Consider the following 13,584-nt stretch of genomic DNA (forward strand, 5'->3'; position numbering starts at 1 on the left):
ATTTAATCTACAGTGACAAACACATTTTGGGCTTAATAAACAGAATTTGTGACTATATACTAAACATTTAGGTACTTTGAATAATTATTCAGCTGATACTGAACCTCAGACTGAGTTTCACAGCAGTGGTGCCGTCCGGTGTGTCCTGATTAAACATTGATTTATCTGCTCTATTGATACAAGAAAGCCATTAAGTTCTAAAATCCGGATTCTACATAGCGAAAAGATTAGAAATTGACAATGAGGTCATCCAAATATTGGAAGTATTTGTGAATTTATTTCAAAATGGAATATTTCAGTATATTCAATGACATCCATCGTGAAAAATGGCAGCCATCTTGAATTTTTATGTGGCTATAGGATTTTTTCAAAAGAGCGTTTTCAAAGGCGTATGTGTGCCAATTTTGGTGCTTGTTTCCGGAAATGAAAGATTCTCCTGAAAAATTGTTGTGATCTGCGCAACTAAAAATACCCTTCGAAAATAGAACTTTCAAGTGACACTTGAACATTGAATAAAAAGGAAGTAAAATTTGGTGATCTGTCATTATCAAGACAGTAGTTGATCCTTATAAGAGAGCAATGAAGGGGTTAAATTGATCACACGAATTTCCTTTATTGTAATCTTTATATGCTGAATATATATTCCAATCATAAGTAGAATTCACTTATGATTTTTTATCTATTTATATTTTTACTATTTATTACGGTGAAAAGAAGATCCTGTAAATTTTAGATGGTTTGTTTCATTAAATGCTTGGTACTTTAGAGTGTCCTTCCTGCAGCTGTTAAAGGATGTTGAACAATTTGACTTGACTCCTCCTCTTTTTAAATTCTTCAAAACCTGAAGTGGTCGAGTAACGACAGAGGAGACCAGATTCTGAACAAGACTTAGCTAGTGTCCGAACCTTTAGAGAATATCTCGAGCCTTTAAAACTTAGAGGAGCACCTCCTTGGTTTTACTATTATGTTTTGACATTACGCATCATATTATTTGTTAAGGCGCTCTTCCGGATCCAATATATTTCTCATCAGTATAGACAAGAAGTTATTCTGCATTTGCCATAATCACAGTTTTCGTGCTTTGATTGACACGGTGAGGACCAAGCACATTCAAAGCAGTTACGGTTATGGTAACTATGATATATCCCTGAGCCTTTCTGTTGCCTCAAAATAATTAATCATTCTTTTCTGCCGTAATTTGATATTCTTTAAATAATCCTTCTTTTCTGCCATAATTCGATATTCTTTAAATAATCTTTCTTTTCTGCCATAATTTGATATTCTTTAAATAATCTTTCTTTTCTGCCATAATTTGATATTCTTTAAATTATCCTTCTTTTCTGCCATAATTTGATATTCTTTAAATAATCTTTCTTTTCTGCCATAATTTGATATTCTTTAAATAATCTTTCTTTTCTGCCATAATTTGATATTCTTTAAGTTATCCTTCTTTTCTGCCATAATTTGATATTCTTTAAATAATATTTCTTTTCTGCCATAATTTGATATTCTTTAAATAATCCTTCTTTTCTGCCATAATTTGATATTCTTTAAATAATCTTTCTTTTCTGCCATAATTTGATATTGGTTAAATAAAATGTAAAATTATACATACATGCATGAACAATATTAGTGTTGAAATCGTTATATTTCAATTTAAGGGCAATTTTTAAGGGACGCGGGACTGAAAAGATTGTAAAATGGGCAACCAATGGAATCCCAGCTGAAGCAGATGCGAACATTCTATAGAGGAACTATCATCCGATATAAGTCATTACTCCATACGGACTGTGGTTATCACATCAGACTTTATTAGCTGATTATCTCATTAAACAAAATGATAACAGAATTTCGGCCGTATAACTGTGAAGAATAAAGTTACAGCTGGGAAAGAATAAATTCATATAAAGATATCGAAATATTAAGATGTATTTCGGTTTTTACTATAAAAAGTCCAAAATAAGCACTTTTTTTATATAGGAATAGGCTTACATAACCAGTCCCCTATAGAACACTTATCAAATGAATCATGTATTTAATCAGTCAGTCCCAATATTTTATCAGTTAAAAAGGTTAATAACATTAAAAGATTATGTGTAGGCCTACACATCAAACTCTCAAATTTTGAAGGAATAGTAAGAGCAAAGGTCTAAATAACAATTTCTGAAATCAACTGACGTTTTATCCGAGAATTGATGCTTATGAATTTTGTTTATATATTTTGTTCATTTAACCAGACGTTGGAGCTTGGAAGGCTATTCAGTGATGAGTTATAACTAAGCAAGAGCCCTTTATTTATACTACGGAGAAATTAGTAAGATTATTTCTTATAATTATATTAATATAATCTGAAAATCTCTCATGAAAATAAGGCAATAGATTCAAATTTCCGGTCACTAGGAAACTCCCAAAGTGTGTATTCTTCCATCGGTTTTTATATGGATGTAGGTTGTCTTTTTCCCTGTTTTATGAACAACAAGAATTTCATGCATGGATAAATAAACTGATAATACACGTCGTGTATTCTAACAGGAAAATCTGTTAAAAATACCTTCGTCAATAATGACGCTGATTAGGTATCAGAGATTGAAGAGCTCTTCGGTGGGGGTATAAAAGGAACCACGGGTTTCTGGTCAAGGCATAACCAAACCTGAAGTCGAGCATTATTCATCTCAAGAGGAAAACGACAAAAATTGTGAGAAAAACTTTTATAGAAGAAAACTCCAAGATGAAGATCCTGCTTCTTCTAGCAACTGTTCTCTCCTGCGAATGTTCGAAAGTTCTGATGATATTACCCTTAGGATCTGCTTCTCACAAGAACATAGTGACGCCCTTAGCAGAGTCCCTCGGGCAGCGAGGTCACCAGGTCACCATTGCCTCCCTACACGCCAGCTCTACCAACACCTCTCGTTCCTTCACTGATCTTGTGGCCGCTGATGCCTGGAACTCTATCAAGAAAGTGACGGGCGAATTTGATGTCTTCAAGATGAGAGAAGCGAGTGGAGGAAAGAATGTCAACTCCCAAGTCATGAAAAAGGTTCTCCATCATCTACCCGAGTACTGTGACGCCTTTTTGAGAGACCCTGGCGTACAGGATGCATGGCGCACTAAGCCTGACTTGATTCTCTTGCCAGCTTTCATGAATGAGTGTGGATTAGCACTTGTACACAAATTCAAGGTTCCCTTTATGTATGTGACCACTTCTGGCCTTACGCCTTGGACAGCTGACCTCCTCGGAAACCCTGAACATCCTGCATATGTCCCCAACCAGTATCTTCCATATGGAGACCACATGAACCTCTGGGAAAGAACACTGAACACAGTTGTAAGGTAAGATCACATTTCATTGTCACTTTATGTATTTCTGAAGTTACAGTAACAATATATTAAAGAATTAAAACAATTTGTCAGTCAATGGCATTTATTATAGTATTGTGATTGAAAAATTTTAAAGCATTTCTGTAACAATGAATCTTATTCCTTTATTTCTTTTGCCAACAGGTTCATCTCACCATACCTACGAAATCGTCTTGTGCTATCTCGGTTGGATGGTGTCGTCCAGAGGTTTCTGAAGGATCCATTTGTTTCACTTTCTGAAGTAGAGAAGAACGTTTCACTGGTTCTGGTCAACTCGCACTACTCCTTAGGCTACCCACGCCCACTGCTGCCTAATGTTGTAGAAGTGGGTGGCATGCACTGTCGCAATCCACGCCCAATACAAGACGTAGAGCTGAAACACTTCTTGGACTCTTCTCCTGTTCCTGTAGTTTTCTTCAGTCTTGGATCATCGATTCGTAGTGACCAATTACCTGCTGACCTGCGCAATGCTTTGGTGTCAGCCTTCGCTCGCCTTCCATATCGCATCCTGTGGAAATGGGAAGGAGCTCCTATTGCAGGTCTGTCGGCAAACGTCTTGACACGTGCTTGGCTTCCCCAGCAGGATGTCCTTGGACACGAGAAGGTCAGGGCCTTCTTAACTCACGGTGGACTGCTGTCTATGCAAGAGGCTATTTACCATAATGTGCCCATGGTTGGCGTTCCCTTAATGAGTGACCAACACCTGAATGTACGTCAGGTCGTTAATCTGGGTATTGGCCGAGAGCTCACTCTGGAGACCATGAACTCCCATTCCATCATGGAGGCAATAACAGCAGTCATCGAAAACCAGTCCTACCGAGATCAGGTCAAGATAAGGTCAGCCTTATTAAAGGACCAAGAAACTTCATCATTGGACCGAGCTGTCTACTGGACCGAACACGTCCTCCGTCACGGAGGGGCCCAACACCTCAGATCAGCTGCTGCCAACATGTCCATCCATCAGTACATGATGATCGATGTAATAGCTGTGCTTACTCTTGCAGCTGTTGTTCTGCTGTTCTGTCTGAAATGGCTACTGAAATTCGTGTACTTTGCACTTGTATTTGCTCTCAAGAAAGCATCTACCAAGTTGCTAAAGTCAATCAAAGGCCATCTCCATATAGAGTAAATGAGTGTACGCTTAAATAGCTGTACTGAGATGGATCTGAAAGCTGATCTCATTCCTTGCGATATGTACCTGATAAAATGACATTTTCATTCTTAACTTTCTTACATTTATGGATAAAGTCAGTCATTCATAAATCTTTGAAAATGTCTATATGATAACCATTCTTCATTTCTATTTTTTGTATCATCAAAGAACATACTTTCATACTGCTTAAAAGATTCTATTTTTATATCTGCAAATACTATTATATAATAAACAAATCTATAAATTTTGCATTTCACTTCCTTAAGAATATTATCCCTTTAAACATTTTTAAACAAAATGAGAAAAATGTTGAAAAGTGAGGAGGATCATTTCTTCTTTATATGATATTAGGAAATTCTTTGACTTCAGAAAAGATAGTATTTTCTTTTGCTTAATATTCATTATGATAAACAATTCAACAAATGTTTATCATAATGAACCTAGTTTGTTCCACTCACGGCCTTTGTCTAAACAAAATTTGAGCAAAGTTCGGGGTGAAACTCATTTTCTAAATGAATACATGAAGAAAATAAATTCAAAAGTATATTTTGTGAGGCCTCTTGAAAGTAGACTTCGTCGAAGAAATACACAAATTATTGGCCTATCCCCTTTGTATATTTTGTTAGTTGATAAACGTCAGATAAATTTCTCTGTAATATCTTTACACTGCAATTTTCATTTTATAAAGTGAGGATAAAAGGAAACCTTGATAATTGTTATGGGAGGAGTCCGTACATAGGCACCTGACACAGAAAAAGAAGTTCATGTTCACCTTAGTGATCATCCAATCCCTAACACGAGAGTACTTCTGGTGATAAAAAGTAAGAAAAATACATTTTCACCTGAAGATACAATCATTCTTTCCTGTTGACTTACAGAAATTAAAAATATCATTATTTATGATTTCATACTTTTAAAATTGTGTAGGATATGATAAAGGTCAAATATTTTCCCTGAATAACCGAAATTAGGGTGCCCACAGCATTTCCTTTTACAGCCTTGATCACAACCATGCACAAGAAGGTATGGAATAGTATTAGGTTCAAGAGTAGAAATAAATAACATCCACATAGTTTGATCGCTCATCCATTATTATTCAAGTCCGTATTTACACCATCCAGTTAACTAACCATACAAAGCTATGTAAACCCATTAGCCTTGCCGCGGTTCTCCATCTAAATGTCCACGTGAACTTGCATTTAATCTACACTGACAATCAAACGTTGGGCTTGATAAACGGAGTTTTTGACAATAAAATAAACATTTAAGTACTCAAAATAATTATTCAATTGATACTAAACCCCATACTGAGTTTCACAGCAGTAGTGCCATCCTGTGTGCCCTGGTTAAGCGTTGATTTATTTGTGAATTTATTACAAAATGTAATATTTCAGTATATTCGATGGCATCCATCTTGAGAAATGGCAGCCATCTTGATTTAAGGTGGCTATAGGGTTTCTTCAAAAGAGATTCTTTTTTTTTCATTATTATAAAAATACAATTACATTTTATTCATTTACATTTTTTGTGTAATTATTCTAATTACAAAAAAATAACAAAAGAGTAATTCTAAATGAGTATCTGTGCCAATGTTGGTGCTTTTTTCAGTAAATTAAAGATTCTCCTTGAAATCTTCTGTTATTTGCTTCACTAAAAGGACCTTCACCAATAGAACCTTCCAGGGACACTTAAAATTTAAATAAAAATTAAGTGAAATCTGGTCATCTGTCATTAGCAAAGAAGTTATAATTTTCTATGAAAGCAATGAAAGGGTTAAATGATCAAAAGAAATTTCCTTTATTGTAATCATTACATGATGAATATAAATTCGAATTATAAGTAAAATTCACTTAATACTTTTTTTCTATTTATATTTTTACTATCCATTACGATGGAAAGAAGGACCTGTCAATTTTAGAGATGGTTTATTTATTAAATGTTTGTTACCCTAAAGTGTCCTTCCTGCAGCTGTTAAAGGCTGTTAAACAATTTTACTTGACTCCTCCTCCTTTTTTTAATTCTTCCAAACCTAAAATTGTCGAGTAACGACAGAGGAGACCAGATTCTGAACAAGACTTTGCTAGTGTCCGAACCATCAGATAATATGTCCAGCCTAAGAGGAGCACCTTCTTAATTTAACTATCATATTTTGACATTATCCATCATATTTTTCTTAAGACACTCGTCCGGATCCCAGGCATTTCACATCAGCACGGAAAATAAGTTATTCTGCATTTGCCATAATCAGTCCCCTTGCTTGCATTGACACGGTGAGTACCAAGCACATTCAGGGCAGTTACGGTTATGGTAATTGTGATCACTCCCTAAAGCAATTGTGTTCCTTCATAATTGACAATTCTCCCCCTCTGCCATAATTTAATATTATATGATTAATTATACAAGTTTTGCTGCTACATTTTTGGTTCATTTTTTCAGTATTTCGTCGATAAACTATTTTTTGTGGCGCATTTTTTCACTTATCCTTATCTTGGCGTATTAGTATGGACACCATAAATCTAGAATGCCCAATCATCATCATCATCTCCTTCTATGGCTGATTTTCTATGTCATTAGTTATGAATCTGACGATGACGAAGGTATTAGTAGTTATCAAATTCAATTAAGTTTTTTTTTTTGTATATAATACAGTATATACCATGTAACACTCACCAACTTTTTGCAAATTTTAGTGATTTTCAGTTTTTATAATCAATTTGTTTAATTTATTGACATCTTTAACTATTGCTACAAAATGATTTAATACTATGAATAATCTATGTTGTTTACAAATTTCCACTGAGATTTTAGTAGTAAAAACAAAAACAATAAAAGGTCTTTTTACAGTATCTTTTCAGCAAGGATCAGCTATCAAATATTTTGGTGTAATCTGACACAATATAAATTCTAAAAAAAAATGTGTTAAGTTATTTAAATAATTCATTGGAAGAGAATATCATTATATTTTCCTAAGTAATCAGGCCCAGATGTATAACTGTTGTACATAGCTGGAATTTAAAACATTAATAGTTTTTAATATTCGGTAGAATATTTTTTTTAGAATTTAACCTTGGTTGAATAGAAATGTAGAAATTTGCATGTGATGTATTATACATGCATGTATGAACAATGTTAGTGTTTCGAAATCGTTATATTTCAATTGAAAGGTAAATTCTAAGGTACATGAAGCTTGAAAGTTTATAAAAAGGGCAAACAATGGTATCCTAGCCGAGGTAAAAGCTGCAAAAATTCTAAGGACGAAATATCATCCCATATAGGCTATATTATTACTCCATACAGACTGTGGTTATTAAAACAGACTTTGCAAAATAATTATCTCGTTAAATGTAATAAGACTTGTTGTTCCATAACTGTCAAAAATAGTAACTTCTGGTAAAGAATTTATTTAAGAATGGTCATTAAGTAGACCTTGAAATATTATGATGACGTATATCGGTTTTTTTATTCTTTTCTTTGTAAGAAAAGGCAAGAATAAACACTTTATAAGATTGAGCTTTCATAACCAGACCACCTATAGAACACTTATCAAATGAATCATATATTTAATCGGTCAGTCGCACTATTCTATCAGCAAAAAAAAAAAAAAAGATTAATAACATTATAAGATTAGGTTTAGGCCTACATATGAAATTCTCATAATTTTAAGATCAATTTCCGAAATCAATTTGGCTCATATGACCAGACGCTGGGGCTTGGGAGACTATTTTGCGGAGTTCAAACTGGGCAAGAGCCCTTCATTTACACTAAAAAGCATTAGGTAAGATTATTACGTATAATTTTATTTATTAATATAATATGTAAATCTCTTATGAACATAAGGCAATAGATTCAAATTTTTTGTCTCTCTGAAACTACTAAAGTGTGTCTCTTCTATCAGATTTTATTCGAAAGTATAGTTGTCCTTTTCTCTATGTTTTATGAACAACAAGAATTTCATGCATGGATTTTTTAGATAATGAAATGATAATGCACGTTGTGTATTCTAACAGGAAAATCTGTCGAAAAATACCTCCGTTAGTAATGACGCTGATTAGGTATCAGAGGTTGACGAGCTCTTCGGTGGGGGTATAAAAGGAACCACGGGTTTCTGGTCAAGGCATAACCAAACCTGAAGTCGTACAAGATTCATCTCAAAAAGAAAACTACAAAAATTGTAAGAAAACTATTATAGAAGAAAACACCAAGATGAAGATCCTTCTTCTTTTAGCAACTGCTCTTTCCTTCTGCGATTGTTCGAAAGTTCTGATGATATTACCCTTAGGATCTGCTTCTCACAAAACCATAGTGACGCCCTTAGCAGAGTCCCTTGGGCAGCAAGGTCACCAGGTCACGGTTGCCTCCCTACACGCCGGCTCTGCCAACGCCTCTCGTTCCTTCACTGATCTTGTGGCTGCTGATGCCTGGAACTCTATCAAGAAAGTGACGGGCGAATTTGATGTCTTCAAGATGAGAGAAGCGAGTGGAGGAAAGAACGTCAACTCCCAAGTCATGAAAAAGGTTCTGCATCATCTACCCGAGTACTGTGACGCCTTTTTGAGAGACCCTGGCGTACAGGATGCATGGCGCACTAAGCCCGACTTGATTCTCTTGCCAGCTTTCATGAATGAGTGTGGATTAGCCCTTGTACACAAATTCAAGGTTCCCTTCATGTATGTGACCACTTCTGGGCTTACGCCTTGGACAGCTGACCTCCTCGGAAACCCTGAACATCCTGCATATGTCCCCAACCAGTATCTTCCTTATGGAGACCACATGAACCTCTGGGAAAGAACACTGAACACAATTGTAAGGTAAGATCACATATCAATGTCACTTTAAGTAATTGTAAAGTTGTAGTTGAAAAATTAATATTAGAGAATCATAAAAATATTTTAGTTAATTGCAATGAATTTCTGTATTGCAACTGAATAATTCAAAGAATTTATGTAACAATGAATCTTATTCCTATATTTCTTTTGCTAACAGGTTCATCTCACCATACCTACGAAATCGTCTTGTGATGTCTCGGTTGGATGGTGTCGTCCAGAGGTTTCTGAAGGATCCATTTGTTTCACTTTCTGAAGTAGAGAAGAACGTTTCACTGGTTCTGGTCAACTCCCACTACTCCTTGGGCTACCCACGCCCACTGCTGCCTAATGTTGTAGAAGTGGGTGGCATGCACTGTCGCAATCCACGCCCAATACAAGACGTAGAGCTGAAACATTTCTTGGACTCTTCTCCTGTTCCTGTAATTTTCTTCAGTCTTGGATCATCAATTCGTAGTGAACAATTACCTGCTGACCTGCGCAATGCTTTGGTGTCAGCCTTCGCTCGCCTTCCATATCGCATCCTGTGGAAATGGGAAGGAGCTCCTATTGCAGGTCTGTCGGCAAACGTCTTGACACGTGCTTGGCTTCCCCAGCAGGATGTCCTTGGACACGAGAAGGTCAGGGCCTTCTTAACTCATGGTGGACTGCTGTCTATGCAAGAGGCTATTTACCATAATGTGCCCATGGTTGGCATTCCCTTAATGAGTGACCAACACCTGAATGTACGTCAGGTCGTTAATCTGGGTATTGGCCGAGAGCTCACTCTGGAGACCATGAACTCCCATTCCATCATGGAGGCAATAACAGCAGTCATCGAAAACCAGTCCTACAGAGATCAGGTCAAGATAAGGTCAGCCTTATTAAAGGACCAAGAAACGCCATCACTGGACCGAGCTGTCTACTGGACCGAACACGTCCTCCGTCACGGAGGGGCCCAACACCTCAGATCAGCTGCTGCCAACATGTCCATCCATCAGTACATGATGATCGATGTAATAGCTGTGCTTACTCTTGCAGCTGTTGTTCTGCTGTTCTGTCTGAAATGGCTACTGAAATTCATGTACTGCGCACTTTTATTTGCTCTCAAGAAAGTATCTATAAAGTTGCTAAAGTCAATCAAAGGTCATCTCCATATAGAGTAAATGAGTGTAAGTTTAAATAGCTGTACTGAGATGGATCTGAAAGCTGATCTCATTCCCTGCGATGTGTACCTGATAAAATAACATTTTTATTCTCTATTTTCTTACATTTATGGATACACTACTTAATTCATAAATCTTTGAAAAGGTGTCTGTTAACCATTCTTCATTTCTATATTTATATTATCATTAAAGAACATACTATTATAATGTTTAGTAGATTCTATTTTTATATTTGTTAAAAATCTATTATATAAATAAACAAATCTATGCATTTCGTATTTCACTTCCATATGAGTATATCCTCTAAAGCGTTTCTAAACAAAACAAGAAAATGTTGAAACGTAAGGAAGAGTATTCCTCATTGATATACGATTAGGAAATTCTTATGACTTCCGAAAATATATTTTTTTAGTTCATTATGATACACAATTGTGCAATATGTAAATAAGTTGTGCTCGTGACTTATGTCTAAACAATGAAGCAAAAAGAAAATTAATTCCAAAGTATATTTCGTGAGGCCTCTTGAAAGAGAAGAATAAGTTGGGAAACACCACACCTTATCAGCTTTTCTCCTTTGTATATTTGAGAGTAGAAGAGAGGTAAATTTCTCTGTAATATCTTACCGTGTGGCTTCCCTTTGGTATAGTCAAAGTAACGATATAAGGAGGCCTCAATTATTGTGGGAGGAGTCAGCGCATATGCATCTCATTGAGAAATAGAAGTTTATATAAAAAACGACAGGACCTCTGGTGAGAAGGCAGGAAAAAATAAATTTTCTCCGCGAGATACAATGCATGTTTTTTTCTGTTTACTCGCGTAAATTAAAAATATCATTATCTTTATCCTTTTATAATTGCAAAATTGTCTGAGACAATAAAGAACAAATATTTTCCCTACATAAGGAAAGCTATGAATTTCCATAAAAACACTGTTTAGACAAAACTGAGACGCAGTATCGTCACAAACCTTTTGGTCATGATTTTAAAACTATAATCTACTTCTATTTTTTTTATTGATTTAACAAATAGAAAGCAATGCATCTATTGGTTATCATTGACAAAAAATGTGTACTATAAACGTGCTTTTTAACATCGTAAGAAATACAGTTGATTTGGCATTAAGAGTATGGCATAAGAACAATCTTTGGTGAGCGTACTGTATCCTTCGTCTTAGATTGCTGTCAATACCAAGGGGGAAAGACAGTTTGTCTGATCACCACTCTGAATCTGCATGATCTCAGTCTTTCTCTGGTTGATCACCAATCCAACCTTTCTCCTCTCCAGCACTAACCTATCAACCATTTCCTGCGTTTCAGCCGTTGTAGAGGCAATTAGAAGTACATAATCTGCGTATTCAAGATCATATAATCTCTGGTCCCTTTTCCATTGAATGCCATTATTCATTCCTCGCATTACTTTATTCATAATATAATCAATCACCATAATAAACAGTAGAGGGGACAGTATCCCACCTTGTAGTACTTCAGTCTTGACTTCAAATGCATCTGTAAGACTATCACCAACCATAACCTTACAACAAGTTCGGATCACCTGAAGATAAGCGTCCCCAAATAGTTAACCTGAAGATAAAGAACCCCAATTACACTCAACTGAAGAAGAGAGACCCTGATTTTCTTCACCTGAATATAAGCGACCCCAGCTTATTGACGTCGCCAATCTTCAGGTGATTCATTTTGGCATATAATACTGTAGAAAAAAGGAAAAACAAATTATATTAATTAAAAACTACTTTATTGAATATTTGTTAAGAACAAATTTATACAAACAATCCATATTCAATTAAAAGCGTATTGTCTTGCAATTTCAGTACAAAAATAATAAAACCTACCATTAACATGCCTTTCAAACTACATAAATTCCTACAAATATGAATTTGAAAATTCTCTCTTGCATCCACGTATTGTCTTAATCCTTGATTTATGCTTGTTCCAATGACTCTCGATGGCCTGTGTGTGTACTCCCGTTTCTGTATCAATAAAGTTACGGGAGTGTTTTACGGTCTGGTGCTGAAATCTTAGATGTGATTGAATTTTTTAACAAGCCTTCCATTCATCACTGTATATTACTGAACCAGGCAAAGCAACTTTTTTAATTTCACTGTGACATAGATATAGGTTCGATTTCTGTCTATGGTAGAAGCATTTATTATAAAAGAATTACCCCTTTGATCTTTGTTTCGGATGTAGCGTAAATTATAAGCTCAACTATTGAGAATAATGCGAAACTATTATCGAAAGTAGGACCAAATGCTATTGGGAAATTTCACGATTTACCTATAGACTATACCGGTAGTAAATGAGGGAGTAAGTTTGTGCGCAATCCTATTTTCCTATTTTTTTTCTCTTATGGAATATATAGCAATAAAATGCTTAAGAAATTAATAATTATATATTGATCGAACAATAATTTTTTTCAAGAACAATTTGTGTCGAGTCAAAAGATGGGCTAATTGTCTTTATGCTTTGGTAGCATATCCTTTAATTGGTGGTTCATTGAATTCAATCATTTTATAATTGGCCGCTTCACCCAAGTGCTCTCTCTCTCTCTCTCTCTCTCTCTCTCTCTCTCTCTCTCTCTCTCTCTCTCTCTCTCTCTCTCTCTCTCCAGTTTATACCTGCAATTCAGTGCAGATTTTAATGAAATAGCGGGGTCAAGATGATTGAGATTACGGAAGAAGTAAAAAAAAACCGTTGAATTTGGTTGAACGTTGTTGGAAGCTTTAAGAAGGGGGGCCTGTACTAATATTTATATTAGATAGTAATCAAATCGAATTTTAAATAATAAAATATTCAAAAGTCGATATGATAATAAATCAAAATATAAAATTAGAAAAATATTAAATATAAAATACAAAATAAAATATTGGTCCCCCTTCTTAAAGGTTCCAACAACGTTCAGCCAAATTCAACGTTTTTTTTAAAAACTTACTCCTTAATCTCAATAATCTTGACTACCCTATTTTCATTTATATATTATTATATCGACTTCTAAATATTTTATTTTTTTTAAATTTTGGGAAAAGATGCAGACAAAGAACAAAGAAGAAGGGGGGCTGTACCAAAGACTGTAAACAATTGCTGAATTTT

At 35.2% G+C, this 13,584-nt stretch overlaps 3 protein-coding genes across 4 annotated transcripts; 2 read left to right on the plus strand and 1 right to left on the minus strand.

Moving 5' to 3' along the window:
* The first annotated feature begins 923 nt into the window (after positions 1-923).
* Positions 924-10,668, plus strand: LOC137639870 (UDP-glycosyltransferase UGT5-like). Of its 2 annotated transcripts, none has more exons than XM_068372132.1 (3): positions 924-1,093; positions 8,518-9,318; positions 9,494-10,668. In XM_068372132.1, exons 2-3 carry the CDS (start codon positions 8,714-8,716, stop codon positions 10,476-10,478), a joined length of 1,590 nt encoding a protein of 529 aa, XP_068228233.1. In that variant the 5' UTR covers positions 924-1,093; positions 8,518-8,713; the 3' UTR covers positions 10,479-10,668. The 2 variants fall into 2 exon arrangements, with proteins under 2 accessions (XP_068228233.1, XP_068228232.1); XM_068372131.1 differs by lacking the exon at positions 924-1,093 and adding an exon at positions 6,577-6,780.
* LOC137639023 (UDP-glycosyltransferase UGT5-like) lies at positions 2,623-4,754 on the plus strand. The gene is made up of 2 exons (XM_068371342.1): positions 2,623-3,330; positions 3,502-4,754. Exons 1-2 carry the CDS (start codon positions 2,729-2,731, stop codon positions 4,484-4,486), a joined length of 1,587 nt encoding a protein of 528 aa, XP_068227443.1. The 5' UTR covers positions 2,623-2,728; the 3' UTR covers positions 4,487-4,754.
* Positions 10,669-11,647: 979 nt separating the features above from the next.
* LOC137639359 (uncharacterized) lies at positions 11,648-12,004 on the minus strand. Its single transcript, XM_068371635.1, has one exon. The coding sequence runs from the start codon at positions 12,002-12,004 to the stop codon at positions 11,648-11,650; it is 357 nt and encodes a 118-aa protein (XP_068227736.1).
* Between the last annotated feature and the right edge of the window lie 1,580 nt (positions 12,005-13,584).

Source organism: Palaemon carinicauda, chromosome 4 (assembly GCF_036898095.1).
Source record: "Palaemon carinicauda isolate YSFRI2023 chromosome 4, ASM3689809v2, whole genome shotgun sequence".
Taxonomy (NCBI): Eukaryota; Metazoa; Arthropoda; class Malacostraca; order Decapoda; family Palaemonidae; genus Palaemon; species Palaemon carinicauda.

Bases quoted from the DNA above. Each gene is read 5' to 3' on its own strand.
- LOC137639023 (XM_068371342.1), top strand. From the start codon at position 2,729: ATGAAGATCCTGCTTCTTCTAGCAACTGTTCTCTCCTGCGAATGTTCG. The intron at 3,331-3,501 runs GTAAGATCACAT...TTTTGCCAACAG, and splicing joins ACACTGAACACAGTTGTAAG to GTTCATCTCACCATACCTAC.
- LOC137639870 (XM_068372132.1), top strand. From the start codon at position 8,714: ATGAAGATCCTTCTTCTTTTAGCAACTGCTCTTTCCTTCTGCGATTGT. The intron at 9,319-9,493 runs GTAAGATCACAT...TTTTGCTAACAG, and splicing joins ACACTGAACACAATTGTAAG to GTTCATCTCACCATACCTAC.
- LOC137639359 (XM_068371635.1), bottom strand. From the start codon at position 12,004: ATGGTTGGTGATAGTCTTACAGATGCATTTGAAGTCAAGACTGAAGTA.